This window comes from Littorina saxatilis, linkage group LG17, assembly GCF_037325665.1.
Source record: "Littorina saxatilis isolate snail1 linkage group LG17, US_GU_Lsax_2.0, whole genome shotgun sequence".
In the NCBI taxonomy this organism is placed as follows: Eukaryota; Metazoa; Mollusca; class Gastropoda; order Littorinimorpha; family Littorinidae; genus Littorina; species Littorina saxatilis.
This window is the reverse complement of record NC_090261.1, coordinates 42,803,105-42,829,217: the sequence shown is the minus strand read 5'-3', so window position 1 is coordinate 42,829,217 and position 26,113 is coordinate 42,803,105. Positions and strand designations below refer to the sequence as shown.

The 26,113-nt window shown below is 40.6% G+C and overlaps 1 protein-coding gene across 2 annotated transcripts in view; it reads right to left on the bottom strand.

Annotated features, from left to right (window-relative positions):
• Window positions 1-26,113, bottom strand: part of LOC138953027 (formin-like) — a 55,071-nt gene that overhangs the window by 14,503 nt on the left and 14,455 nt on the right. Inside the window, exons 5-14 of one of the 2 annotated variants that reach the window (XM_070324800.1) lie at window positions 22,846-22,990; window positions 17,844-17,905; window positions 11,223-11,790; window positions 8,844-8,876; window positions 7,301-7,409; window positions 6,276-6,405; window positions 4,605-4,692; window positions 2,294-2,355; window positions 1,618-1,697; window positions 356-485 (exon numbers count right to left, since the gene is read on the bottom strand). In XM_070324800.1, the coding sequence (XP_070180901.1) occupies window positions 356-485; window positions 1,618-1,697; window positions 2,294-2,355; window positions 4,605-4,692; window positions 6,276-6,405; window positions 7,301-7,409; window positions 8,844-8,876; window positions 11,223-11,790; window positions 17,844-17,905; window positions 22,846-22,990 (1,407 nt within the window). The remainder of the gene's footprint in view (window positions 1-355; window positions 486-1,617; window positions 1,698-2,293; window positions 2,356-4,604; window positions 4,693-6,275; window positions 6,406-7,300; window positions 7,410-8,843; window positions 8,877-11,222; window positions 11,791-17,843; window positions 17,906-22,845; window positions 22,991-26,113) is intronic. The other variant, XM_070324801.1, reaches the window with a different exon arrangement.

Below are 26,113 nucleotides of genomic sequence, written 5' to 3'. Positions count from 1 at the left end.
ATGTACAGTCATCACTGATGCTGTCGTACCTGATGCACAGTCATTTCACACACCCGTAACTTTATAAAGCACAGTCATAACTAATGCACAGCCATCAGCACAACGTACAGTCGTAAGTTATATTCCTGTCATACCTGATGTCATTACGCAGAGCCGTAATTAGCACACAGTTGTAACTAATGCATTGTCAGACAGATTAAGCTATAAGGGAAACTTGCTTCATGCAAATTCATGTACAGTACTTGTTGACTCAGTTGTCCACCACTACAGATGTTGGTGGACTTTTGAGTTCAACTCAAATTTTTTCACTGTATTACACAAATATTTTCATAGAGGGATTTTACATGCGACTCACCTCACAAGTCATTTTGAGGTTGTTGAGTTTGTTTTCTATCACAGACATGTTTTCTTGGAAGGTGGACTGGAAGATGAAGCAGAAGATGCGGTCGGAGCAGTTAGGAATTTGATGGAGATCATGAAGAAACCTGAGGACAGAACAGAGGCATTAACACTAATGTCATAGAGGACGTTTGGAAATTACTCTGTATAAATAATTTGTGGTTGTGAAAGAGTGAACTATATACTCTTGCTTTTGTCGAGGCAAACTTTCCCATGTGACATTATAGGCCAGTCACCAGTGAGGGGTGTGTCTGAAACACGTGGACAAGGAGCACGTGTGGAAAGTTTGCCTCAATAAAAGCAAGAGTAATTCACTCTTTCACAACTCATGCAAACCTGACAGGATAATTTACAGAGTTCGTCTATTTGCCCTAGTTTGTTCCTTAACTAATTCTCGCAGGTATCGGTGCATCAATTAACAGATAAAAAATGAAAAGAAATAGAAGAAATGCCATTAACATGTACATTTTCGTAAGAATATTTTCTTTGCTGTATGGTTAAAACTTTCAGGACAGAACAGAACGGAATACAATTTAAGATGATTAATAAACAAATTTCATGTGGTTTTCCTATTATGCTGTTACAGATTTTCGTTATTTGATTGAAAGCATTCAGGCATACCATGAGGCTGAAACAATGAAAAAGGAGTGCATGTATTCACGACTTGCACTAGGGTTTGGGACTAAGCACATTGTGGCAGCCATTATTAGTCTCAGCTTTCCAATTTATTGGGGGACAACAAACTGCCGGTGCTATTTTTACAAGAATTAAGAAAAGTGTTGTCACAAACGCGTCGAATGTATCATGTCATGTTTTGAAACAAAGGGATGTTAATTATGGCTTCACGTTTTTTCCACAGCTGAAAGTGATTGTGAATCTCTCGCCGTCTCTGTGAAAAGAAAAATCAGAATGGGTAAAATATGTTTCCCACGCGGTGTAGCTTGTGAAAATCTTGTAAAAGAATGTTTTAACGAAGATTTACTTTCGCAAAGTGAGTAGCTGCAGATAGGTTACGGCGAACAGGGCTTCTGTATGCTGATCAGTCCTTCAAAGCAATCCATGTTGTAGTGAAGTTTCCACGTGTTTTGTTCACGAGTTTTTAACCAGAAGTTCGTTGTCCAATAACAAACCTTCACCTTGGGTCTGTTAATTATGCTGGGTCACGGGGTCCTGCAAGTCGTGAATTGCTCAAAGAAAAGTGTTGATTTATATACTTACTGTTCAGGTTTGTCGAGAGGCACTTCTGGGTTTTTCTCTACTTGCTTGTTGATCAGTTTGATCTCTTCATCTGTTGGAAGCTGGTTAAAATCAAAGTCTCTGTTACATACTTGAGTCAAGATAAAAAAAAGATTTCTTTCTTTTTTAATTAATGTTTTACAGATATACAATGGAACTTCATTCAGTTGACTTACAGCATATTTGCTTAGTTCACAGAGAGAGAGAGAGAGAGAGAGAGAGAGAGAGAGAGAGAGAGAGAGAGAGAGAGAGAGAGAGAGAGAGAGAGAGAGAGAGAGAGAGAGAGAGAGAGAGAGACACACACACACACACACACACACACACAAACAGAGACAGATGTACAAATAGACAGGCAGGCAGGCAGGCAGGTAAGCATGCACATTGCCACACACACATGACCACACACACACGACCACACACACAGAAAAGAGGAGCACATAAAAGGGAGAGAGAAAGAAGGAGAGTTTTTTGGTAGTCACAGCTAAGCAACCTGCAGGAACCCTGCAAAACAACAACAACAATTACACACACACATTATAACACACACACATTATAACACACACACACACACACACACACACACACACAGACTGTGAGATGCCAGAAACCATTAAAAATTCAAAAATTCAGCTGCCACAAGCATACATGCAACACTCACATTTTCATAAATGGCTCTGAACTTCTCGACATCAAGCATGGCCGTGTCAAGATGCAATACAGCTGCAACAGACGGTTAGTATTTGTCACAGCAGTAGCATGCAAACCAAACACCACACCAAACAGCAATCCAGAGTTTTAGTCAAAATTCTGTTTGAAACAGATTCCCAAAATGACAGTCATGCAAAAGCATAAGCTACATTACATTTTTTGCAAAAAGTCTTAATTTTGTTTAGTCACAAGCCTGCTAAATATAACTCTCTTTGGAATAAGTTTGAGCTTGCACTTGCAAGAAGCCTCTTAAGGTTGCACTGCAAAAATCCTGTGAGTTTTTCTCCAAGATGTTTGTATGTACATTGTGTAAAGCAATGGAATTTTACAAACTACACTTTCTGTACAGTCCTGCCAAAACACACCTCATGTCCAGTCACAAGCAGGCAACAGTTCAGCTGTCAGCTATATATTCATCAATAATTACACATTAACATGCTTCCATTTGAAACTTCGAGGTCTTCATCGGGGATTGACGCCCGACAAAAGCTAATTGAAGCCCTCCGTCGCTTCGCTCCGTTGGGAGAGCGTCAATCCACGATGAAGACCGAGAAGTTTCAAATGGAAGCATGTTAATGTTATTGTAATTCAATCTGACGACGATCTCTTTCCTGCTTTCATGCGGTTGTAAACAGACAGAATTGGTTCTGTTCTGTTCACACACTACTTTCAGTCCACCTACCTGCAAGGGTCAAGTCCCAAGAAATATGTCTCTGTATTCCTATCGTATCACTCTGCTCCTGTTTTGTTTTCTTTCATACACATTTTCACTTCTTTTTTGACGGGTTTCTGGACAGCAAACTCTAAAACAAATTCTTTTCATCACAAAAGCGATCTTTGGAATTGACTGACGTAGTCCGGAAGATTTCATGCATCAACTTACGTCACGTATTCGACGTCATCACTTCGCATACATTATGGTCTCGGTATTTCGTTGGCCTTCATATTTCCTACTTGTAAAATGACCCTCAAAGCTAACCGAGACTAGTTGAGGTTGTATCAATGCGCCTCTCCAGCAGGTTGTTAATGGATTTTTTAGCGAGTGGTTATCGACAATTAATGACCGGTAATTTTTAATGAGTTGGGGCATTCTCACCAATCACAGGATCTGTTTCATTAAAACGCAAACTTGATTGAATTACAATAAACAATAACATGCAAAGTAGACAAGCAGAACCACTCTTGTTAGACAGCCAGGACTCATTAAAAGACAACAGCAATACATTGTAGCAATACAGTTATGAAGTGAATCATAAAGTGTAAAAAATGTTGCAGAGAGGAGAAATTCAAGTGGAACAGGGAACACTGGAGTGTGTGTGTGTGTGTGACAACAGCAATACATTGTAGCAATACAGTTATGAAGTGAATCATAAAGTGTAAAAAATGTTGCAGAGAGGAGAAATTCAAGTGGAACAGGGAACACTGGAGTGTGTGTGTGTGTGACAACAGCAATACATTGTAGCAATACAGTTATGAAGTGAATCATAAAGTGTAAAAAATGTTGCAGAGAGGAGAAATTCAAGTGGAACAGACTGACTTACTATTAGGGTTTTCACGTCCTCTTAGACCAACTGGTCTCTATTGGGACAGGTATTGGTAATACGCTGAAGATATGGTGTGATACTTTGATTCGAACAAGCCCGCTGTGGCTGGCGATCTTCTTCGACACACCAGCTTTGGGTTTGTCTCGTCAAAGTATCGAAATACGATCATGATAATCAGAGACAAGAGATGATGCATGCGTGTCTTCGTATTTTCCAAACCCAAGTGGAACAGGGAACACTGGAGTGTGTGTGTGTGGGGGGGGGGGGCAAAGACAGGCATGGTGGTTTACGAAGCAGCACATTGCTTTTGGTGAATGTGCTGGCGGTTTCATGAACAAAATCAATGGAAAACGCATCAGTGTCAGTGTGAAGCTGTTTGACCTTAATTAGCATACACCTAATTATGTGTCTGTGTGTTTCTGTAACACAGTCAAAGGGAGGAACGGTTGGGACTGGTTGAGATTCTCCAGTCTGAGAAATGTCTGACCTCTCTTTCACACTCAGCTTCCTTCCCCCCTCTTTCAGCAATGTGTGAGAAGTATAATGGTTTCTTGAGTGTGTACAAATGTCTGAATTCATCTTCTGGAAAAACACCCACATCTTGTACTAGCGGAGTTAAAGTGTAGATTTATCAAGAAGATGGAGGCAATACAACAGCAAGATAATAGCAGCCAGTCAATAAATCACACAATTAATGACTAAAAGATAAAGACTCACAATGCTCAATCTCAGGCATCTCCATACGAATTGTTGAGAGCAGGATCCCGACAGCTTGTGAACGCTTGGCTTCTATCACTTTGGCAAACTGAAAAAGAACAAATGCAAAGAAAAGAAAATTCAATAAAAAACAAGTCGCGTAAGGCGAAAATACAACATTTAGTCAAGCTCAGTCGAACTCACAGAGTGAAACTGAACGCACTGCATTTTTTCCGCAAGACCGTACACTCGTAGCATCGTCTGTCCACCGCTCGTGGCAAAGGCAGTGAAACTGACAATCCAGAAAAGCGCGGTAGCGGTTCCGCTGAGGAGGATAGCATGCTTTTCTGTATCTCTATTCTTTTTAACTTTCTGAGCGTGTTTTTAATCCAAACATATCATATCTATATGTTTTTGGAATCAGGAACGGACAAGGAATAAGATGAAATTGTTTTTAAATCGATTTCGGAAATTTAATTTTAATCATAATTTTTATATTTTTAATTTTCAGGGCTTGTTTTTAATCCAAATATAACATATTTATATGTTTTTGGAATCAGAAAATGATGACAAACAAGATGAAATAGTTTTTGGATCGTTTTATAAAAAAATAATTTTAATTACAATTTTCATATTTTTAATGACCAAAGTCATTAATTAATTTTTATGCCTCCAAGCTGAAATGCAATACCAAAGTCCGGCCTTCATCGAAGATTGCTTTGCCAAAATTTCAATCAATTTGATTGAAAATGAGGGTGTGACAGTGCCGCCTCAACTTTGACAAAAAGCCGGATATGACGTCATCAGACATTTTATCGAAAAAATGAAAAAAATGTCTGGGGATATCATACCCAGGAACTCTCATGTAAAATTTCATAAAGATCGGTCCAGTAGTTTACTCTGAAGCGCTCTACACACACACACACACACACACACACACACATACACCAAGACCCTCGTCTCGATTCCCCCTCAATGTTAAAACATGTAGTCAAAACTTGACTAAATGTAAAAAAACAACCCACACACAGAAAAGTGAACAACATTTAATTTTAATGCAAAATGTATGATTTATTGACTATGGGTTATGAGTATTTTTGCTTACTAGCGGTTATAAGAACCATGAGATTGCAATCAATGTCAGTTGAAATAATTGATCACGCGATTTGAGATTTCACGTCTTCAGTGGCAGCAGCTGTGGCCAATTCAAGACATGTTCTAATGATACATTTCAAGCAACGCCGGGCAGACGGAAGTTATGTGTTTTTGGTGTGAGGACAGCTGAGCCTGACATTTTGATATGAGAAACAAAGGAATCATGAACTTCAAAGCGCTAATGCATTTGACATGTGCAACAACTTACAAGAGTAAGTGATCGAAAGTTATTTGGAACCAATCTCTTTGCACCTGACAGAATAGCAAGCATAGAAATGAACATTAGCCACCTCATCCTTAAGACTCGAACAAACCAAATGCATCTGTGTTCTTCGATTTGCTTGCAAAGGTTTGTTTGCGTCCAAATATCGTTGCTAAGGTGTTGCAACAATAATGTAACGATGATCGATGATAGTTATTTTTACAAGAATTTTCAATACGAAAAAAGGGAAGAGGAAGGAAAAAGGCACAATGAGCCAACACTGAAAGAAAGCTTTATTCCTGATTTTAAGATCTTGAAATGAACTGAAAGTTCACCTGTTTGGCTTTTGCTTTGGGCTTGGCGTCTTTTGCTTTCTTCTTGGGTTGGATGGGTACTTTGGAGAACAGGTCATCAAATTCATCAAGGTTGATCTTGGCCTCCTCGAGATTCTCCCAAAACACATTTCTGTGAAACAATTGAAATAAATCTTCACATCCTTGGATGCAACTTACATTAAAAAAAAGTCACTGTACGTAGAAGCATACTTTTTCTACTGTACCATGATACAGTGTAACCATCCCACCCCCCCACCCCCAGTGAAGTCAACTTCACAAAGTCTACTTTATAAAGCTGGCTGCATGCAGCAATCCTGAATTTTCAGTAAAAATTCTTCGCGAAGTCGACTTTGGGCTCCATCCTTAACAATGTGACTGGTTTCTGAGAAAGTAGTTAAGGTTTGTACAGTGGTAACTGTGATGAAAGGACAACCCTGGGCCTAGCACAATTGTCCCTACATTGCAGGTGTCCTGTCATGACAGGTACATTTTGGTTAGATAGCAGACCAATTAAGGGACAACAGAAAGTGTCCTTTCCTGGGAGCTAGCTGATGTCTTCTAACAGAGGAACCCCACATCACATGTATCACTGCACAAGTAGAGAAATACATTTGAACCTGTAAATAACGACCAGCCAAAGACCTCCCAATTTAAGACTTCTCCCTTTTTTAAGACCTCAATTTTTCAAATTTTCGGTTCATAACATCTGTAAATTTACCCCCATTTTAAGACTCCCTCCTTTTTAAGACCTGATTTTCTCAGATTTTGAAGGTCATGACATTGGTGTTACACTGTATTTACAGGTACGGGTGGTCGCAATGGAAAGGTGAAGAATGTAGAAAAAACACATTGTTGAAATCCTTTTGGGTGCAGGTCGTTGTGGGCAGGTGGTGGTTATTCAGAGCCTGGCAGGTTCGATTCTACCAGTTTGGAAATCTAAGCAATCATTACTCACTGCTACTTCTATCTCTGATGCATACAGAACGTGTCTTTGACATTCAACACACGCACAACAGTCTACTCACTGTTCTGAAGAGCTATTCTTGGTGGTTGCTTTTAGAGCGTGGACCTGAATCCTCTTCCAGAAGAGAGGCTTCATGGGAGACTTGGTGTTAACCAAAGGTTTGGATGGAGCTGGAATGAAAAATGGTCAAATATAAGCGTGATAAAGCATAACGGAAGTCGACTCAAGTCCCAGAAAGACTTTGATAGGTTGGAGCAAAGAAAGATTATACTGAGGAAAAATATTAAAATAGAAAGAAACTAAAACAAAAAAAATACATTAGATTACACTGGTAGATTGAATTGATATATTTGCCGTTTAGGATTGAGGTTAATTTCCCTCCCAATCAAAAATAATGTCAATCATTTTGAGCTAATTAAACTAGTTGACTGAAAAAAGACATCTTTCACTTAAATATGAAATATAAAAATCACAGCAGAAATAAACTCCACAAAATGTTTGTTGAACTGACATTTCCACCAACATTAACTGAACATTCCTGAATCAAAACTCAATATAAAAAATACTGATGAAATGTACATTTTCAGGCAAAAACAAAATACAAAGTCAAAAAAACACACACACAAAATTCTGAGAAAAATACAGCAAAACCACAACAATTGACAAATATAATAATAATAATAATAATAATACGATTATTTGTAACGCGCACATATCTCACCAACAGGCGACTCAAGGCGCACATACACTCATTCACACACACGGAGACTTAAAGTCATTAACACACACACACCATCAACCATTACATATGTACAGTTATTCAGGGTGGGATGGGGGTGGGCAGTGTAGAATGCATGGATTATTTGGAAAAAAGGAATGTCTTGAGTGCAGATTTGAATGATTCGAGGGACTGTTGTTGACGGAGGGGGAGAGGTAGTGTGTTCCATTGGCTAGGTGCTTGGAAAGAAAATGAGCGTTGACCTGCTGTTTTGAGTTTGGTGTGGGGGATGTTGAGCTTAAAGGAGTCGGCAGATGATCTGAGTGCTCGTGAAGGGACATAGAGAGAGAGAGAGAGAGAGTCAGAGAGATAGGCAGGGGCGAGACCATGGAGGCATTTGCAGGTGAGAGTGTTGATTTTGTATGTGATACGGGCAGGAACGGGCAACCAGTGGAGCTGATTTAGGAGGGGGGTGATATGGTCTCAAGACGGGCAGAGCTATTTTGAATGCGTTGGAGACAAGAGATAGAAGAAGAGGGAAGACCCGCCAAGAGAGAGTTGCAATAGTCAAGAATGGTGGAAGTGACCAGTTTGGCGGTAGCATCTGTGGTGAGGTACTTGCGGATAAGTGGCGATGCGGCGGAGTTGGAAGTAGCAGGTGTGAGAGACAGAAGAGATGTGTTGTTTCATGGAAAGGGTGTTGTCTAGAGTGACTCCGAGATTTTTGACAGCAGAAGACAGAGGGACAGAAGAGTTAGAGAATTGAAGAGAGTCGGAGGTGGCTTTGGAGAGTTTGGATGTAGTGCCTATTAGAATAGTATAATAACTAGCATCCAAAACAAACATCAACATTTAATTCCACCAACAGTTTTAACATGTATAGTACCGGGCCACATCATTTCCTTTTTCTTCTTGTCTCCTGTAGGATACATAGACGTACATAATTATGTGCAGCGAGAGTGCAAACTTCCCTCAAACTTGCGTTATGAACTGTCAGCCAACATGAAAACAACAAACTCTCGCCAACATATTTTCTACGTCTGTTGACAGACCAAGCTTGGTTTTGACTATAAAACAGTTGAGTTAAAGGTTGAAGAGATAAATGTTAATTGAACAACAATAACAATAACAATAACAGCACTTTATTGTCCATTAAAATATTACATAAAAATGGAAATTTTTCTTCGGCACACCCTGCCTGCCTGTAAACGATTATAACAACAATTGTATAGGACGACACACATAAAACATAAAACATAAAAGGGATACAATCAAATATGATATTGCACTAATTGAACTGACTACTGCTTGAAATCAGTGTCCACAAGATATAATTATTCAGAAACGAAACTTACCACTGCATGGCTGGGAACGCAGATGAAGAAGAACATTACCACTCAACATATCATTGGCTTTCTTCTCTCCCCCCCCCCCCCCCCCACCCAACCTGCACTCATGTCATTGGCTGTATCCTCCCCCCACTCAATCTGCACTCAAGTTATAAGTAAACATAAATTCAGAAACGAACATTAATTACCATTCAACATATCTTTATCATAATAGCTTTGTTCTCACCAACCAAGCAAAAAAAAAACCCAAACAAGTCGCGTAAGGCAAAATTACTACATTTAGTCAAGCTGTAGAACTCACAGAATGAAACTGAACGCACAGCATTTTTTCACAATGACTGTAGTCCGCCGCTAGTGCAAAAGGCAGTGAAAGTGACGAGCCTGTTTAGCGCGGTAGCGGGTGCGCAGTGTGCTGCATAGCACGCTTTACTGTACCTCTCTTCGTTTTAACTTTCTGAGAGTGTTTTTTAATTCAAAAATATCATATCTATATGTTTTTGGAATCAGGAACCGATAAGGAATAAGATGAAATTGTTTTTAAAACGATTTCGGAAATTTAATTTTAATCATAATTTTTATACCGTACTTTCCGGGTTACAAGGCGCGACTTTTTTCCTCGAGTTTGACCCCTGCGTCTTGTATAACGAAGCGCCTAATCCGTGTATGAAATACGAAAAAAAACAAAATTGGGAGAAAAAAATCATGGGGAACAAAACGTGACAAGAACTCACCTCGTATTTTTAAATTCCGTGAGCACTTGTTGAGCACAGTCACACAGCAACCATGCCGAAGACGAAGCGACTTGCTTACGATGCAGAGTACAAGTTGCAAGCGATCGAACTTGCTGAGGGAAAGGGAAATCGGAAAGCAGCATTGGAGCTTGGGATTAATGAATCCATGGTTCGGATTTCTCTGGATTTTCCGGTAATGAAGGCGATTAAACCACCAGACAGTCAGACAGTTTTCAGATGTGAACCGGCAGAATGCGACGCACAACCCTTGGTCGTACAGGTGCACCCTTAGTTACCACATAGGACAGTGTTTAATATTTCTGTTATCTTTGCCTTTTCACGATTTTTGTGAATGCTTGCGTGTGACCGGCATTTTCGATCTTTCGATTTTCATTTTTCTTGTTATCTTTGCTTTTTCACGATTTTTTTGTGAATGCTCGCGTGTGACTGTCGGTGTCATTTTCGATCTTTCGATTTTCATTCTTCGACCGTTTGTTGCCGGTATACTTTTTAAATTTTGGTGCGCCCTATCGGCCCCCTGCGCCCAATGGGTGACTGGAATACAATTTTTTTTAAAAAGAGGGGGGTGCGCCTTATGCGCTGTAGCGCCTTGTAACCCGGAAAGTACGGTATTTTTAATTTTCAGAGCTTGTTTTTAATCCGAATATAACATATTTATATGTTTTTGGAATCAGAACATGATGAAGAATAAAATAAAAGTAATTTTGAATCGCTTTATAAAAAAATAATTTGAATTACAATTTTCAGTTTTAATTAATTAATTAATTAATTAATTTTTAAGCCTCCATGGTGAAATGCAATACCGAAGTCCGGCCTTCGTCGAAGATTGCTTGGCCAAAATTTCAATCAATTTGATTTTAAAATGAAGGTGTGACAGTGCCGCCTCAACTTTTACAAAAAGCCGGATATGACGTCATAAAAGACATTTATCGAAAAAATGAAAAAAAGGTCAGGGGATATCATACCCAGGAACTCTCATGTAAAATTTCATAAAGATCGGTCCAGTAGTTTACTCTGAATCGCTCTACACACACACACGCACAGACTCACACACACACACGCACACACCACGACCCTCGTCTCGATTCCCCCCTCTCTGTTAAAACATTTAGTCAAAACTTGACTAAATGTAAAAAAGAGAGAAAAAGACATTATCGTCCTCACCTTTGTTGCGGACAGCCATACCCGGAGCAGGGGGAGGGGTAGGGGCTCCACTGCCGGGTGGGGGAGGGGCAGGGGGCGGTCCACCCCCAGGTGGTGGGGGTGCAGGGGGCGGACCGTCGAATCCAGGTGGGGGAGGAGCTGGTGGGGGTGTGGCAAGACACGGAGGGGGCGGGGGAGGAGGGGGGACCACAGACACCACAGAAGTCTGCGAATCAGAATCAGACGCTGACGGATGCGGACTGCCGTTCATGTACGATGCCCCTGACATGTCTAATGTCACACTTCCTTGAGACGCTGTACGGTGATCCCCACCACTACCTCCATTCTGAGGCGTTCCAGTCACTGCAATCAACTTTCCTTCTGCCGATGTGATAAAATTTCCGCTAAGCCCCGCCTCTTCCTGTGCCGCCTGCGCCTCTGAGAGCGCTGTCTGGGCCAGTCGCTCGATGCCGGCCAGCTGTCTGTATTTCTCCACCTCTTGCTCCAGACGGACCACCTCTGCCCGGAGGTCTTCCAGCCGCAGTCTGTACTGCCCATGGAGGCGCTCCAGCTCCTCTTCATGTTCTTTCTGCAAAGGGGTTGAGTTTACTGTGTTAGAATAAGCTACTATGTATTGATATTGTGGAATTTAAAGCATCCCCTATGTGATAATATGTAAGTAAGTGTGGTATATATGTGGCAAACGGAGAAACATTATAGACACTGACATTAATACAGAACCACTGTTACACAGGCCCGCAGAAAGAGACACATTCGTTATACATAACACAGAGACGTATTTACACACACATTAACACACAGAGATATTTGTGAACAATCATTAGGCCTAAAACAAAATAGGTGTGGTTACGGTAACCCGACCTACCCTATTTTTAGGGGCCGACCCTATAACTTTTTATTACATTTGTCAAAAAAACAAAAACAAAAACAAGAAAACGAGTCCAGAAAACGCAATGAAAGCGAAAGCGCTTGAGTCGCACACTTATTTCCCTGTCAAGTAGGTTTAATTTGTACACATTAGAAAAAAAAGTTTAAAAAAAAAAAGTGATTGCCTACCTTCCTACCCTATTTTTTTTGGCTATGTTACCTTAACCACACCTATTTTTTGGGGGGGCCTTAAGACCTTGTCAACAAATGAACTTTTCCATAATGATTTACAAATAAAAAAATAAAAAAATAAAAACAATCCACATACACACACAAACAACCTTGAATCTACTCCAATGAAACCTGTCAACAAAACAGCTTGGGACAATTTATGCACTTTTCATGGAGTTGAACATAAACTACATTGATTGATCAAACTCGACTCTGTTCTTCAGAAACCGCTATACAAAACGACAACTAAACATTTCAACTAGATAGAGATGGAACATGCCTAAGCGCAGTACGGTATCTCTGCATTAAATTTACAAGTAACAAGATATAACACTAGTACAGCATAGCAACAGCTTGCAGAAACACTGCCTCCAAATATACATCAATAAATGTACCAACTGAAATTGAATACTCTAACTAAATAAATAGCTGTTGTTGTGTAAATTTTACTTATCAGGCCAGTATCTCATATCACTATTTTCAACATCAGAATTCCTACAGTAGGACCAAAAGGCTGTATAGTAAATTGTGTGAAGTGAAGTTTACAATGCATTTTGGACCATACATAAGGTGTTCCAACATTTATTATTGTTAAGAATGACTTTCTATGAACCCTTCCCTAGCCGATACAATAAAGTGTATCAAGAATAATACAGGTAGTTTCTGGGAGCTAGAGAAAAACTCTAGACTAAGTGTCAGTGCGTTTGTGTGTGTGTGTGTGTGTGTGTGTGTGTGTGTGTGTGTGTGTGCGTATGCACATGTGTGTGTGTGTGTGTGTCTGCATGCATGCGTGTGTGTGTGTGTGTCAGTGTGTGTGCCTATGTGGATGTGGATGTGTGTGTGACACCAATATTGTACATGTACATTCAACATACAGTGTACAGAGGGTTGCTACAGGTTAAACAGATGCATGTATTGGTATATTAATAGCATCTCTACAGATACATAATATCTACTTCGGATAAAGTTTATTATGCACATGGATAAATCAGACTCGCTCAGTCATTTTAAGCGCAATAATTAAGAACAATACTGCAATTGAACCTTTTATAATTTTGACTAAAAATTATGACACACCTTCCTCTACTCAATTTCTTCTTTTCTGTTTTAGTCTGCTTTTAATTTGATTCTGTTTGTGCATGTGGAACAGGAAATATAATTGCAAAGTAACGCAAAATCAAAGGGAAAAATAACCAAAGAACAGAAAAGTCTTCTGGCCACTTTTTCAACCTTATTACCTTCAGTCAAAATCCAAAACTGGGTGGGAATGAGAGTGGAAAATGGAAAAAAGAGAAAGGGAAGAGAAAGGGAAAAGAAAGAATACAGGAAAGAAACACGAGAAGTCTTAACAGCTAACATTTATATTTATCCCGTTTACCTGAATTAACACAAAAACACACACTCCTTTGATTCACACAAATTCATAATCACCAACGCACGCACGCACCAACGCATGCACGCACGGATGCATGCACGTACGTCACACGCACACACACACACACACAAACATACACACACACTCTCTCTTTCTCTCTATCTCTCAGAGCCTAGTAAGCCTGCAATGAACTTTGAATGTCTTTCAGAACTAGATATATCTATTGTACTGACTTAAGGGTTTTTAAACATATTTTATGGAGGAAATGACTGCATGCGCAACAAACAGACAATCATACTGCCAAACCGAAAGTGGAAATTACAGACCACAGAATGTTAGAAATTCATAGCAGACTTTTCCTTTTCTGAATAAGCAGACAGGAACAGCAGAAGTGGTTGATGCAATTTAAGGAACAAAGGATGAACATCTAGCTACAATCAAACACTGGGATAGCAAGTTTGATATATGCTGAGTTTGGGTGAGAAACATAAAAGGCTCAGGGTTTCCTTGTACAATACAGCATGGTTGTTATATATAGTCACTGTCACAACTTAGTTCTTCATCTCCTGTGATTAGATAAGGGATTGATGATATGAATGAAGTATGAACAAGTAAAAGTAGACACAATGTTACACTGGGAGAGTTCCTTGCTGTGTTTTGGGGAGAACCACAAACAAACAAACCAAACAAAATGGTTCAGGATTTCTGTCTACGAAATACTGAATTATAGTTATAATACACAACATACCTATATATATACATTTTTTCTACTGAAAAGCAATGGGGAAGCAAAAGGGAATTGATAGGCACCAGGGATAAACAACACAACTACAAGGTCACACAGGGATATAGTAGGGCTGAGTTTGGGTATAAGGGGTTGGGTAAAAGGGTTGGATTTTCTGCTTCAACCGCTCATTGTTGTGATCTCATTTTGTCATCACAAACAACACCAAACACCTGCTATGTGTATCAGTTCTCACCGAATGGTACGTCTGCAAACAAAAAATATATACAGAAAATATAAATTTAAACTTCAAGGAGATGTCAGGTAGGAATTAATGCAGGTGAACGGTATTTGTGATTACAAGTCACAGACATAGAAAGAGTACTTTCTATGTCTGTGATTACAAACTTGTACATGCAGATCGAACAGAAATTTTTTTTTTCTTTAAGTTCTGTTCACACATTCGCAATTCATAATGCAGTATATGAGCACAGAAGATAAAAGAAACTGAGTTGAATACACAAAAAGAAACACTTGAAGTTCCAAAAGAAACCAAAGTCCAGATCGACTATAACAGTTAAAAATGAAATGTTCAGAAGCAGAAGAAATCAGCTGTCAGGTGTATCTATAATGATGACCTTCAAGATTGGCAACCCCTGTGTTCCTTCCCTCATCCTGATGCCTCAATGTTACAGTCAAACCCCCCCCCCCTTTTAACGGACACAATCTCCCCCTACTCCCACACACTTTAGAATGTTCCCCCTTTTAATAGTCCCTGCTTCCTAAAATGTTCTGTTCATGTCTTTAAATTTACTTCCATCTTAATTAAGACTCCCTCCCTTTAAGACCTGCATTTCTCAGATTTGTTGCGGTCCCAACAATTTGGGTTCTACTGTATCAACACCTGCACTAACCCTCTAGCTCCTCTTACACCCCCTCCCCCACCCCTCCCCTCCCCCCATCCCTTGCCCCCACCCTCACCTGAAAGACCAGATTTTCCCAAACGTGTGTAGGCCTGAAAAAGTAGGTATCATGACGTTCTGCACCACGGCCTGTACTATACTACATGTACCTCATCCCCCCCCCCCCCTAGCATTCCCTGGGGGGATATATATATCCTCCGTTACCCCTCCACTGGGGGTGTTTTCTGTCCCCACCCACCCGCCCCGAATCTTTCCACCCACGTAACATCTAATCTGAGCTAGGCCATCAAGCAAGCGGCAGCAGCAAACAACAGCAGACGACACCAACGCGCATAAACTTATTAATCAACCAACGGCACCTAACCTGAAGCTGTACCTTGCAGTCCCTGATCTGTTCGTAGGCCAAGCACCTTGGATGTAGGAGTCCCATTTGTTCTTTACTTTTTTCTCAGTCTTACGTTCTTACTGTTTTGAAGTTTGCTGACGAGGAGTTCCAACTATGCACAAATCTCAGCTCATTTCATAGATTCACGCAAAAGGAATTGCAGGCGAATGTTCAGCTCACTAAAGTCTGACATTTTTCAAAGTTGAAAACAGATTTGAAGTACAGTGTCATTTGCTCTCATACGACATGCGTTTCAACTCTCACTGATACTTATGTGGGTGGTCCAGTCCCTGTTAAGCACCTACGATGAAGATTGTCACGAAGAGGTAACTGGGCACGGTCCTTGGGCAAAAGCTTCTCACTCCTGGAGACACAACACTGCGGCTAACTTCCAGAAATTTGTTGTGTGTGGATTTGTTTCATACTTTTCTGCCACAATTACACAATACATCCAGCGCGAACCCAGCTCAGCTTTGAACATTCACTTGCTTCCATGGCAGCACATTACAAGTTATTCGTCCACAAGTTCAGCCTTGAATCTCTCTGCTCTACCAGAATCGTTCCCCAACATCGACTGTCCGATATGCTGAGGCCAGAAAATACACTCAATGAAATTCGGATGTCATCAGAATATTATGCCCGATTGAGTGATATCCCCTCTGTATAACCTGGTATGTATAATAACGGGTGATACACCGAGCTAAGCTGAGTCAGGTACGTAACTAGCGTGTGTCATTGGTGCAGGGCTCAGGCTTAACAGTTGTACCTGTGCTCATTTACAAATGAGCTAATTAAGACCATCCAGCTTCACAGTGACACTGATGCGTTTTCTATTGATTTTTGTTTAAAAAAATTCATGAAACCGCAAGCACATTCACCAAAAGCAATGTGCTGCTTCGTAAACCGCCATGCCTGTCCATTTGTCTTTGCCCAATAACCATTCTGTTTACCATCACCCTCCGTATACGACTTGAGTACTACTGAGATCGAGCCTAAACAATAGTTTTGTTGTGACGATATTTGACGGCAGTGATCTAACTGTTACAGATCATTCTAGAAATAATATTATGCTAACACTTGAGGCATGACATTTAAATAGTTTCATGTTAAAGTATTGGTATTGTAGGTAACTTGCTTGGGGTCAATGGATTCAAGTGGAAAGCACAGTATTTATGCTGGCTGTATCTCTTCTTCTTCTCCTCTTCATTCTTCTTCTTCTCCTCCTCCTTGTGCAATTTTGGGCTACACCTTCCATGTCCAATCGAATTTCCAAGTAGTGGACTTTCACGCGTATTACTCGTCTTTTCCAATTCCTTTTGTTTTACTCCGTAACTATCCTCTCTTTTGGAACGTTGGTGGGTCAATGCAGACAGGTGTAGCAGTGAAGTGAAGCCGACCCAGCGACAGTGCAACACCTGTTGCATGCTATACCTGTCGTGCTGTCTAGCTGCTTCAGCACTAGCTCAGAGCTGCTACCGCACACAGATGGTGCCATAACTCCCCCCCCCCCCCACAACCACCCTCTGTCTCCACCCCATTAATATTTAAACTTGCGTGTTGTACGTAGGTTGTTCAGATCAATTCAGTTGTCATTTTCGATGCTGCTTGAGTCTCATGCTCAACATGCGAAAGCCAGCATAATATGTTTGCTACAAGTTACGCAACAGGGTTTAACTCAGTGTGTGAGAGGGTCATTTAAAAAAAATAAGAGAGAGAGAGAGAGAGAGAGAGTGTGTGTGTGTGTGTGTGTGTGTGTGTGTGTGTGTGTGTGTGTGTGTGTGTGTGTGTGTGTGTGTGTGTGTGTGTGTCCCCGTCTGTCTGTCTCAGTGTGGGTCAGTGCCTGCGTGTATACAAATGTGAAAGCGCGCGTGAATACCAGCTTACCTGCTCGTACTCGTGCTAAGCGTCAAAAGTAATACAAACAACAAAAAGTAAAGCAGAACAAAAGAAATGCAACAACGGAACATTGAAAAGATACTGCAGTCAATTAGCTAAAAACAGGGAAACCACAGATCAACAAAGTAAACACCAGCCAACTCCCTTGCAGACCAGTCAAAGGGACAAACGCACAGACAAACAAGAGACATATATACAGAATAGAAGCGAAAACATTTACCAGTAAATTGTCCGCCTGTTGTTTGTAATCCTTCCTCATCAACACCATAGCAGCCTGTTGCTCTGGAACAACCACACAAACGAATTTACAATACAATAACTTGAAAAACAATGAAAAACATACTTGATCTTAAAGTACATGTGGCTGTTGTCATTTTTCTGTAAACACTGTCATGATATTTGTGATCCTCGTTCCCATAAATCATACGGTCCGTATCATTACTATCATTCAACATTCAAAATCAAAATGAAGACTTTCCAGTCAAGATTCAAATCAAAGTTATTGTCGATGTCTTTTTCTTGTAGTGGTCAACATTCGTCTGACCCTACTTCCGAAAGCCGTTTTGCCGTGCACTAGACAGCACTGAACCCGGGCCACTCACCTAAAAACTGGCTGAGGACACCAGACCTTCTCTTCGACGAAACCGAGAGAGATTTATATAGATTTATTTATATTTATATATATATATAAAACATCAGAAATTGTGAAAGAAACAATTGAAAGTCAGCAGAGACTTTCTTCCGAGATTTGTTAAAATCTCTTAGCAGAGAAAGAGAGAGAAATAAGTATCCCTTCACAGACAGCCTATTCGGAGCATCAGACCCTCCTCAAGTAAGATTGAGACTGCTACACTGGAAAATAACTCATAACATTTATCCAACGAACATTATATTGTATAAAATGGGCATTGCTGAGAGTATTAGTTGTACACATTGTACAGAAGAGACAGATTATATCGAACATTTCTTTTATTATTGTATAAAAATAAGCAAAGTGTGGAATCTTGTTGAAGAAGCCTTCTTCACCGCTTGTTCAAAAAGAATTCATGTTGATGTGCGGGATGCCCTATTTGGCCTAGTTAAAAGGAATTCTATTTCATCCGCTGAAGCAAACTATGTCAATTTGCTGATCTTGATTGCAAAAATGTGCATAGGTATTTATAGATACGGTACCCCTTTAGAGATCGGATGTATTTTTGAAAAAGAGTTAAGTTCAAGAAAAATAATTGACTTGTGACTCGCATAAATGTTGCTATCTGTGAAATTGAAATAAAGAAACGTTAGGTGACAAAAGGAGAAATGATGGCGGAAGAAAATATAGGACAAAATGTATAAAAAAAAAAAATAGGTGGAGAGAGAGAAGATAGAACGAGAGGAGACAGTGAGAGAGAGAGAGAGAGAGAGAGAGAGAGAGAGAGAGAGAGAGAGAGAGAGAGAGAGAGAGAGAGAGAGAGAGAGAGAGAGAGAGAGAGAGAGAGAGAGAGAGAGAGACGAAGCAAAAAAGAAGAACAAAGAAGAAAACAGAAGAACCCGAAGAACAAAATTCAGAAAAAAACAGACAAGTCGAAGAGAAAGAAAGTGGATGCAGAGAAAGACAGACTAGGGAGTGAGAGAGAGAGAGAGAGAGAGAGAGAGAGAGAGAGAGAGAGAGAGAGAGAGAGAGAGAGAGAGAGTGAGAGAGAGAGAGATGTGTGGACAAGTGTGAGAAAGAGAGAGAGAGAGAGAGGAGAGAGAGAGAGAGAGAGGAGAGAGAGAGAGGGTAAATATGTAAATAAAATAAAAATAAAAACAATTGTCCATGATCTGTTTACTGTCCATTGAGTGTGAAGCTGAGAGAAAGAGTGAGACTGAAGGAAAACAATAATAACTTAATAAGAATTAAAATGATTATAAAACAAAAAAAATAAAATAAAATAAAAAAACTTCCGATATAAAAAAAAAAAAGTAAAAAAAACCGCACGCACATGTGTGATTAACAATGTCTGATCTCCTAAAAAAATTAAAAAAAAAAAAAAAAAAAAAAGAGAAAAAAAGAAGAAAAAAAAAAAAAAAAAAAGACCCTCCTCAAGGGGGACCGAGATTTACAAAGCAAAGTCCCTTTGTAGGGGACGTATCGCATGGTAATCTAGTCCTGAGGAGGACCATTGTATTTGTACCTAGACCAGACACGTATTTCGACACTATTGTGTCTCATCAGTGTTCAGGTGGTACTGATGGCGAGAATTGTCAACCCATGGTATCCAACTAAGAAGCAAACCACTCTCTGAATGGTAGCTTCTGTTGGCATGGGAGACTACCCTCATCTGACAACCCCAAGGGGATATCTGTGAAGGGAAACACTTTGATTTAAGGCCAAAGTGTGAAATTGATATTTATTAAGAAAGAATTTAGAAATTTAGACAAGTTTAAACCAAGAAATTAGGTTAAAACAAGGGAAATTTGAAAAAGCCTAAAGGGAGGTAACTCTGTACCAGCCTGCAGATCCAGAAATGGATACGCGAACAAGTTAGATCTAATTTTGAAAAGGTTAAACAGAAAAAGCGGTCAACTTTTCACTGCTGTTCAACACAGGACTTGGTAAAGAAGAAATTTTCTGCAAGACTTGTTCAATTGGATCGCTTTAAAGGCGATGCAACTTTCACGGTGACCACATTTAAAACATCAAAAATTGTGAAAGAAACAATATATACATGCTAGATAGGCAAGAACTGCCGCAACGAACACTAAATAACCAACGAAGAAGACGACCAAGAGACAAACTCGAAGTCCTGCATTTAGTACTGCGACACCAACACCTTTAGAGTAGCCAACTCTGCAGATTCAATGAATCCAGCAATGAATCAATCAATTGCCAACTTACCAATTTCAAGACCAGCATCTAGCGTGTTCCAGGATTCCCCAGAATCTTGTATCATTACGTCATGTGGAATACCCCAAGCACACTGTTTTCTTCATCCGGCTATTCGAAATGTCACACACAGTTTCAAAATTTCGCGGCACTCCTGGTGCAAGTCTAGATTGCAGCGAGTCAGTCTACAAACCCATGACTCGACTTAATTGAGATATTTTCTCAGAAGACAAACGTTCCTTCCTTCCTTCTTTCTAGAAAGACAACACAGAACAGTCACACATCGTTGACTAATGAAGATTTTCGTATAATTCGACGATTTGTGCATGTTCTCACTCTAAACTGAAGTGTTTTACTGTTGAACACACTTTTTGTGACGAGTTTTGAACATAGTGTGACATTGTATGTATAGTTCTACTGGCAAAAGTAGCACACATGGTAAACACTGTGCTACTTTTGCTAGTATAATTATGTACTATGCTCGTAACACTGTGTTCAAACAGAAAGAGCGTTCAAAAGTTGAACACTTCAATTTAGAGTGCTGTGTTGCGTTTTGAAAATATACCGTACTTTCCGGGTGACAAGGCGCTTCGTTATACAAGACGCACCCCCTTCTTTTTAAAAAAAAATTGTAATCCAGTCACCCATTGGACGCAGGGGGCCGATAGGGCGCACCAAAATGACCCAGTTTTTGCCATGAGAGGTGGTTCCCCTGTCATATCTGAGAGAGGAAACACTTCCTGCACCGGGGTCAGTGACCGGTCAGTGACCGAGTTTAACAGAGTGGAAATCTGTGTGTGCGGCCAGATCAAAGGCAGGGCAGTACCTAGTAGCTGAAACATGCATTATCACAAGTTGTTTGACTGGTACTCAAGCGGTCTCTTTGATTTTTTTCGTATTTCATACACGGATTAGGCGCTTCGTTATACAAGACGCAGGGGTCGAACTCGAGGAAAAAAGTCGCGCCTTATGACCCGGAAAGTACGGTACGTCCCATAAATCAAGCTCTTGAAAAAAAAAACATTTAACCGAGCAGCTTTTTGTCATTACACCGCAAACAAATCTCACAATGACACAGACGCTTCACCACGTGGTATGCTTTCAAAAGCCTCAAGCGGTCTTTCTCAGAAATGTGTTCTGTGCAGAAATACACAAATCTGGCACAACTGACCTATCAACATTCTTGCGACGCCCGCATCTTACAGGTTATGGATCTTCAAACGTAACAAACAAACAGTCTGTACCGTACACCAAACGTTTTGTTCATGGGTTTCTGTACCGAAATATACGTCGGGTTCCCAGAAGAAGAGATAGAGTCTATTTCAAAAACATCTCCACCGAACCGAACAAAATCCAGCGGTGACAGTTCCACTCAACAACTGTGTTGTGACCTATGCTTGATTCGCCTTGGTAGCGTGTCGAAACAATGGGGTTCTCTCAACTATGCCAGAACAATTGGGTTATGCAGGCGTTTATTACAAACAGACTCTCCTGCTAACGTTTTCCTGATTGCAGGACTTGTGAGTAATGATCGCTCTTGCTAAAACAAAGCTATACGTTTGGCTTACCAGGTCGGGGCCTGAAAAACTACATAACTTATTTTTTGTGTTTCTGTTTAGTGGAAAAACTGTTATAAAACAGCTGTAAGAACAGACAAATAGTGAATTTCCAAGTCTCGTTTTCCTTCTGTTCGTTTTGCTGTCATCGTAGGCTGAATATTTTACACGACATCATAGTCCACAGACGACCAACGAGGATATGAAATTATTTCTTTCGGTTTGTGACTAACACATGGTATTGCAACGAATTACATTCAAACAGATACAGCAACGAATTTCTCTGATGACCCAAAATATCATGGAGTATGAGCCACAACAAAACAAGGCCGTCCAAAATATTGACAAACTTAATATGTACTTTGTTCCTCAACGTGTATGGTTCTCGCACGCCCTCATTGGAAATGTCTGCATGAAAAAAAAACTCTAGTACGAGCCCAGTGCAAAGTCTGCTTAGTGGTATTTTCCGACTGGCATCGCATGACTGTCAGCAATTGTTGCTAATTGCCAAATCAGCTCCCCATGACCTACATCATTAGCAGATTGTACATGCTTCTGGTTTCTGGACCCTTCCCGTCTTTTACTGTGTCACTGGGCAACGCAGATATGGAATAAATGACGGCGAGTGCTTTTTCGTTATAATTGCAAAGTAAAAATGTCATGGCACTCATGACTCGTTTGAAGGTCAAAAATAAACATAAAGCACGCGCACAAACTCACGCACACACGCACGCAAGCACGCACGCACGCGTACAAACACACACACACATACACTGACACACGGACACACACACACAAACTCACACTGACAAACCGACCTGCTTCGGTATACTTGAGTCCAGGCCTTGTCTCGGTGTCGGGGAGGTCAGGGCGGGGTGGTGGCCACATGGGCTGCAGTCGTCCAGGCAACTCCGACTGGCCCAGCGCCGGGTCCTGCTTCGTCCAAAAGTACTGACCATTGGGCTGAAAACACAATGAAACAAACTAATTACAAAGAATGAGATAAAATTGAATCAAATCAAGTTAAGTTAAATAGCACAAAATGGAAAAAAATCAAGAATATGATCTATTGTCCAATAAAACAAGCTTTAATTCAATAAACCCTAAATACAATAAAATCCGAGGAAATAGGGTTTTTTAAATGTCACGTTTGACCATCAATAAAGAGACCTATCTTTTACGTCAGTCTTATTTTCAGTATCGTCATCATCACCGTTACATTTTCAGCTCTGTTTAAAATCAAACATATTTATTGGCATTCAACCCCTAAAGGTATCAACGAAATTTGACAGAAAAGACTGTAGCAAAAAAACCAACAACAACAAAACCACACGCACTATTTTTTCCACGTTCACATTCTACTCTACTCCCCCCCCCCCCCCCCCCCCCCTCTACCCTTACCCGATAAAGGTTAACCTAACCAGTGACTTTCGACTCTTGGAGGACCTCCAACCAACCAATTTTATCATAGTTTCAGATTGCTGCTCTACTGGCAAACACATTCCGTCGAAAACACATATTTTTAACGTACGACTCATTCTCTAAAAGCGCAATCGAAAATAGGTCGAGTGCGTCCATAAAGAATAAATACACCGTTAAAAGCAGTATGAGTCAGCAAAAAAAAAGAAAAAAAAAGAAAAAAAAAAAGAAAAGAAAAGAGTGTGTTATGCAGAGAATGGGATAAACAGTTTCATCAGTGAGATGCTACATTATAGCAGCCGTTGTCATGACGAGTAAATGTGTTTGGACAAAGAATGTAAAGTGTTGAACAATGTTATGGGAGCCTTAAATGCTCTGTGGTTGCAGTCGCATTTTCTGTCCTTTTGGCTATGAAAGGGAATGCACCTGCCTTAACTAAAGGGAGAACAAGAGGCAACGGAGGAGAAAAACAGCAGACGATAAAATGTGAGGGCATTTATAGATTCATATGAGTCACTGGGTGGCCGAGTGGTAACGCACTTGGGCTCGGAAGCGAAAGGTTGCGAGTTCGACCCTGGGTCAGGGCGTTAGCAATTTTCTCCCCCCTTTCCTAACCTAGGTGGTGGGTTCAAGTGCTAGTCTTTTGGATGAGACGAAAAACCGAGGTCCCTTCGTGTACACTACATTGGGGTGTGCACGTTAAAGATCCCACGATTGACAAAAGGGTCTTTCCTGGCAAAATTGTATAGGCATAGATAAAAATGTCCACCAAAATACCCGTGTGACTTGGAATAATAGGCCGTGAAAAGAAGGATATGCGCCGAAATGGCTGCGATCTGCTGGCCGATGTGAATGCTAAAGGCAATCAGTGCAGCTGTTTCGCTTGTCCGGCAACACAGAGATCAGAGCCCTCACCACCTCCACCACCAACAAACTCCTTTGTTAAAACAGCAGTTACATATCGCTGAAACGAGTCCTCGTACCACAGACATAGAATGTCTGTGTCCTCGTACACCTACCTACTCCCCCCCCCCCTTCTCCCCCAAATGTCAGCCAGCTGGGCGATGAAAATGTCACCGGAACAAGCCCTGCGACATGTGATAACCATGCCCGTAGTTACCTCTTGGGTTGCTGAGCTGTGTCTAATTTACGAGATTTCCAAAGAAACACACACACCATTGTTCTTCTATAACCAAACAATAGACAAACAGACAGACAGACAAACAGACTCTTGCTCTCATGCTCACAGACAGAGAAACCAGACAAACAGACAGACAGACAGAATCTTGTTGCGCTATTTACCCATGGAGAAAACACGAGCGAAAACCGCAGGCGTACCAGTTGAAAGAGATAGACAGACAGACAGACAAACAAACAGACATATTAGTAGGTGTTTTCAACATTGGGCGAACTGAATGGTTCATGTTGTTTTTAACACACACAAAAAAGCGCTAGCTATGCCCATTTATTCACAGAATAGTAAAGTTGTCATGCTGAAATTGCAGATACTCTGGTACAGCGCGTGGATTTTCACTCAGTTTGGGTATGTCGGTATTCTTACAGCTTCTTCGGGGCAGCTAAACTAGACAGATCTGCTGGCTGCAGAAATGACTGTGGTCACCAAGTACTGGCCATTCATCACCATCTTGGACACAGGGACAATGAGGTATCACATATAAAAGACATTCTTGAACGATTGTTTTCTGAAGCCCCCTTCGAGAAAATATTATTATGGTAGCCAGACGCTAAACGGGCTGAGCAGTGCATGAAAACACTGTGATTTGGGAGACTTATTTTTGGCTTTTCTCATGTACGAAAACTATGTACAAGACCATCATTTTGAAGCAGTGTTGTCTGGGAAGGCTTTTGTTTTCAGTTTTGAGAAACCTGTACTTTTTCTTTTCGCACTGCTGCTGTTTGGATGGCAGGGTTTAGCAGTGAAGGTCGAAATGCTTTTGAAATTGTTCACAATTTTCTTTACCGCGATCGTTATTGGCGATGTCCAGTTTTCTTACGACATATTGACGGCCATCTTCAAGAAAAAAAAAACAACAAGGATAATGCGACCACCCGTCATCATTATTTGTCCGTTGTGTATGACTATCTTATTCGTCCGCTTTAAAGACCGACAAGTCAATAATTAAGTAAGCACAGAAATGAACAAACGACTGTCAACCTTTATTGTTTGTTGATGGCATACTGAATCGAACATTTTGTTACTCTAGCTTACAGCGAAAGCAAAGGGGCGACACAAAAGCGAGAACCAATAGTGGAAGACACCATAGACACCACCATCAACAACAACAACACTCATACACGCCACCACTACCATTAAAACCACCACCAACAACAACCACATCAAAAACAGACTAGACCATAACATAAACACAAACACAAACAAATAGTTTTGACATCAAAACCAAAACAAACACAGACCAACCGAATCCCTCAGCACTCATTTCGGCGACCACAAGTCTGTCACGTAATGTCAACTGATGTGCTTTGACCCGTGCCTCACGGTCAGTTTAACGGCACACGGAGTAATGACCAAGATTAAGGAGGCGACAGAAACTGAAGGAATTAATGGGGGACAGTGATACATGGAATGACCGGCGAGGGACAGGTGTAGTGTCTTCTCTGCCTTGACCAACAACTTAACTGGCCTGC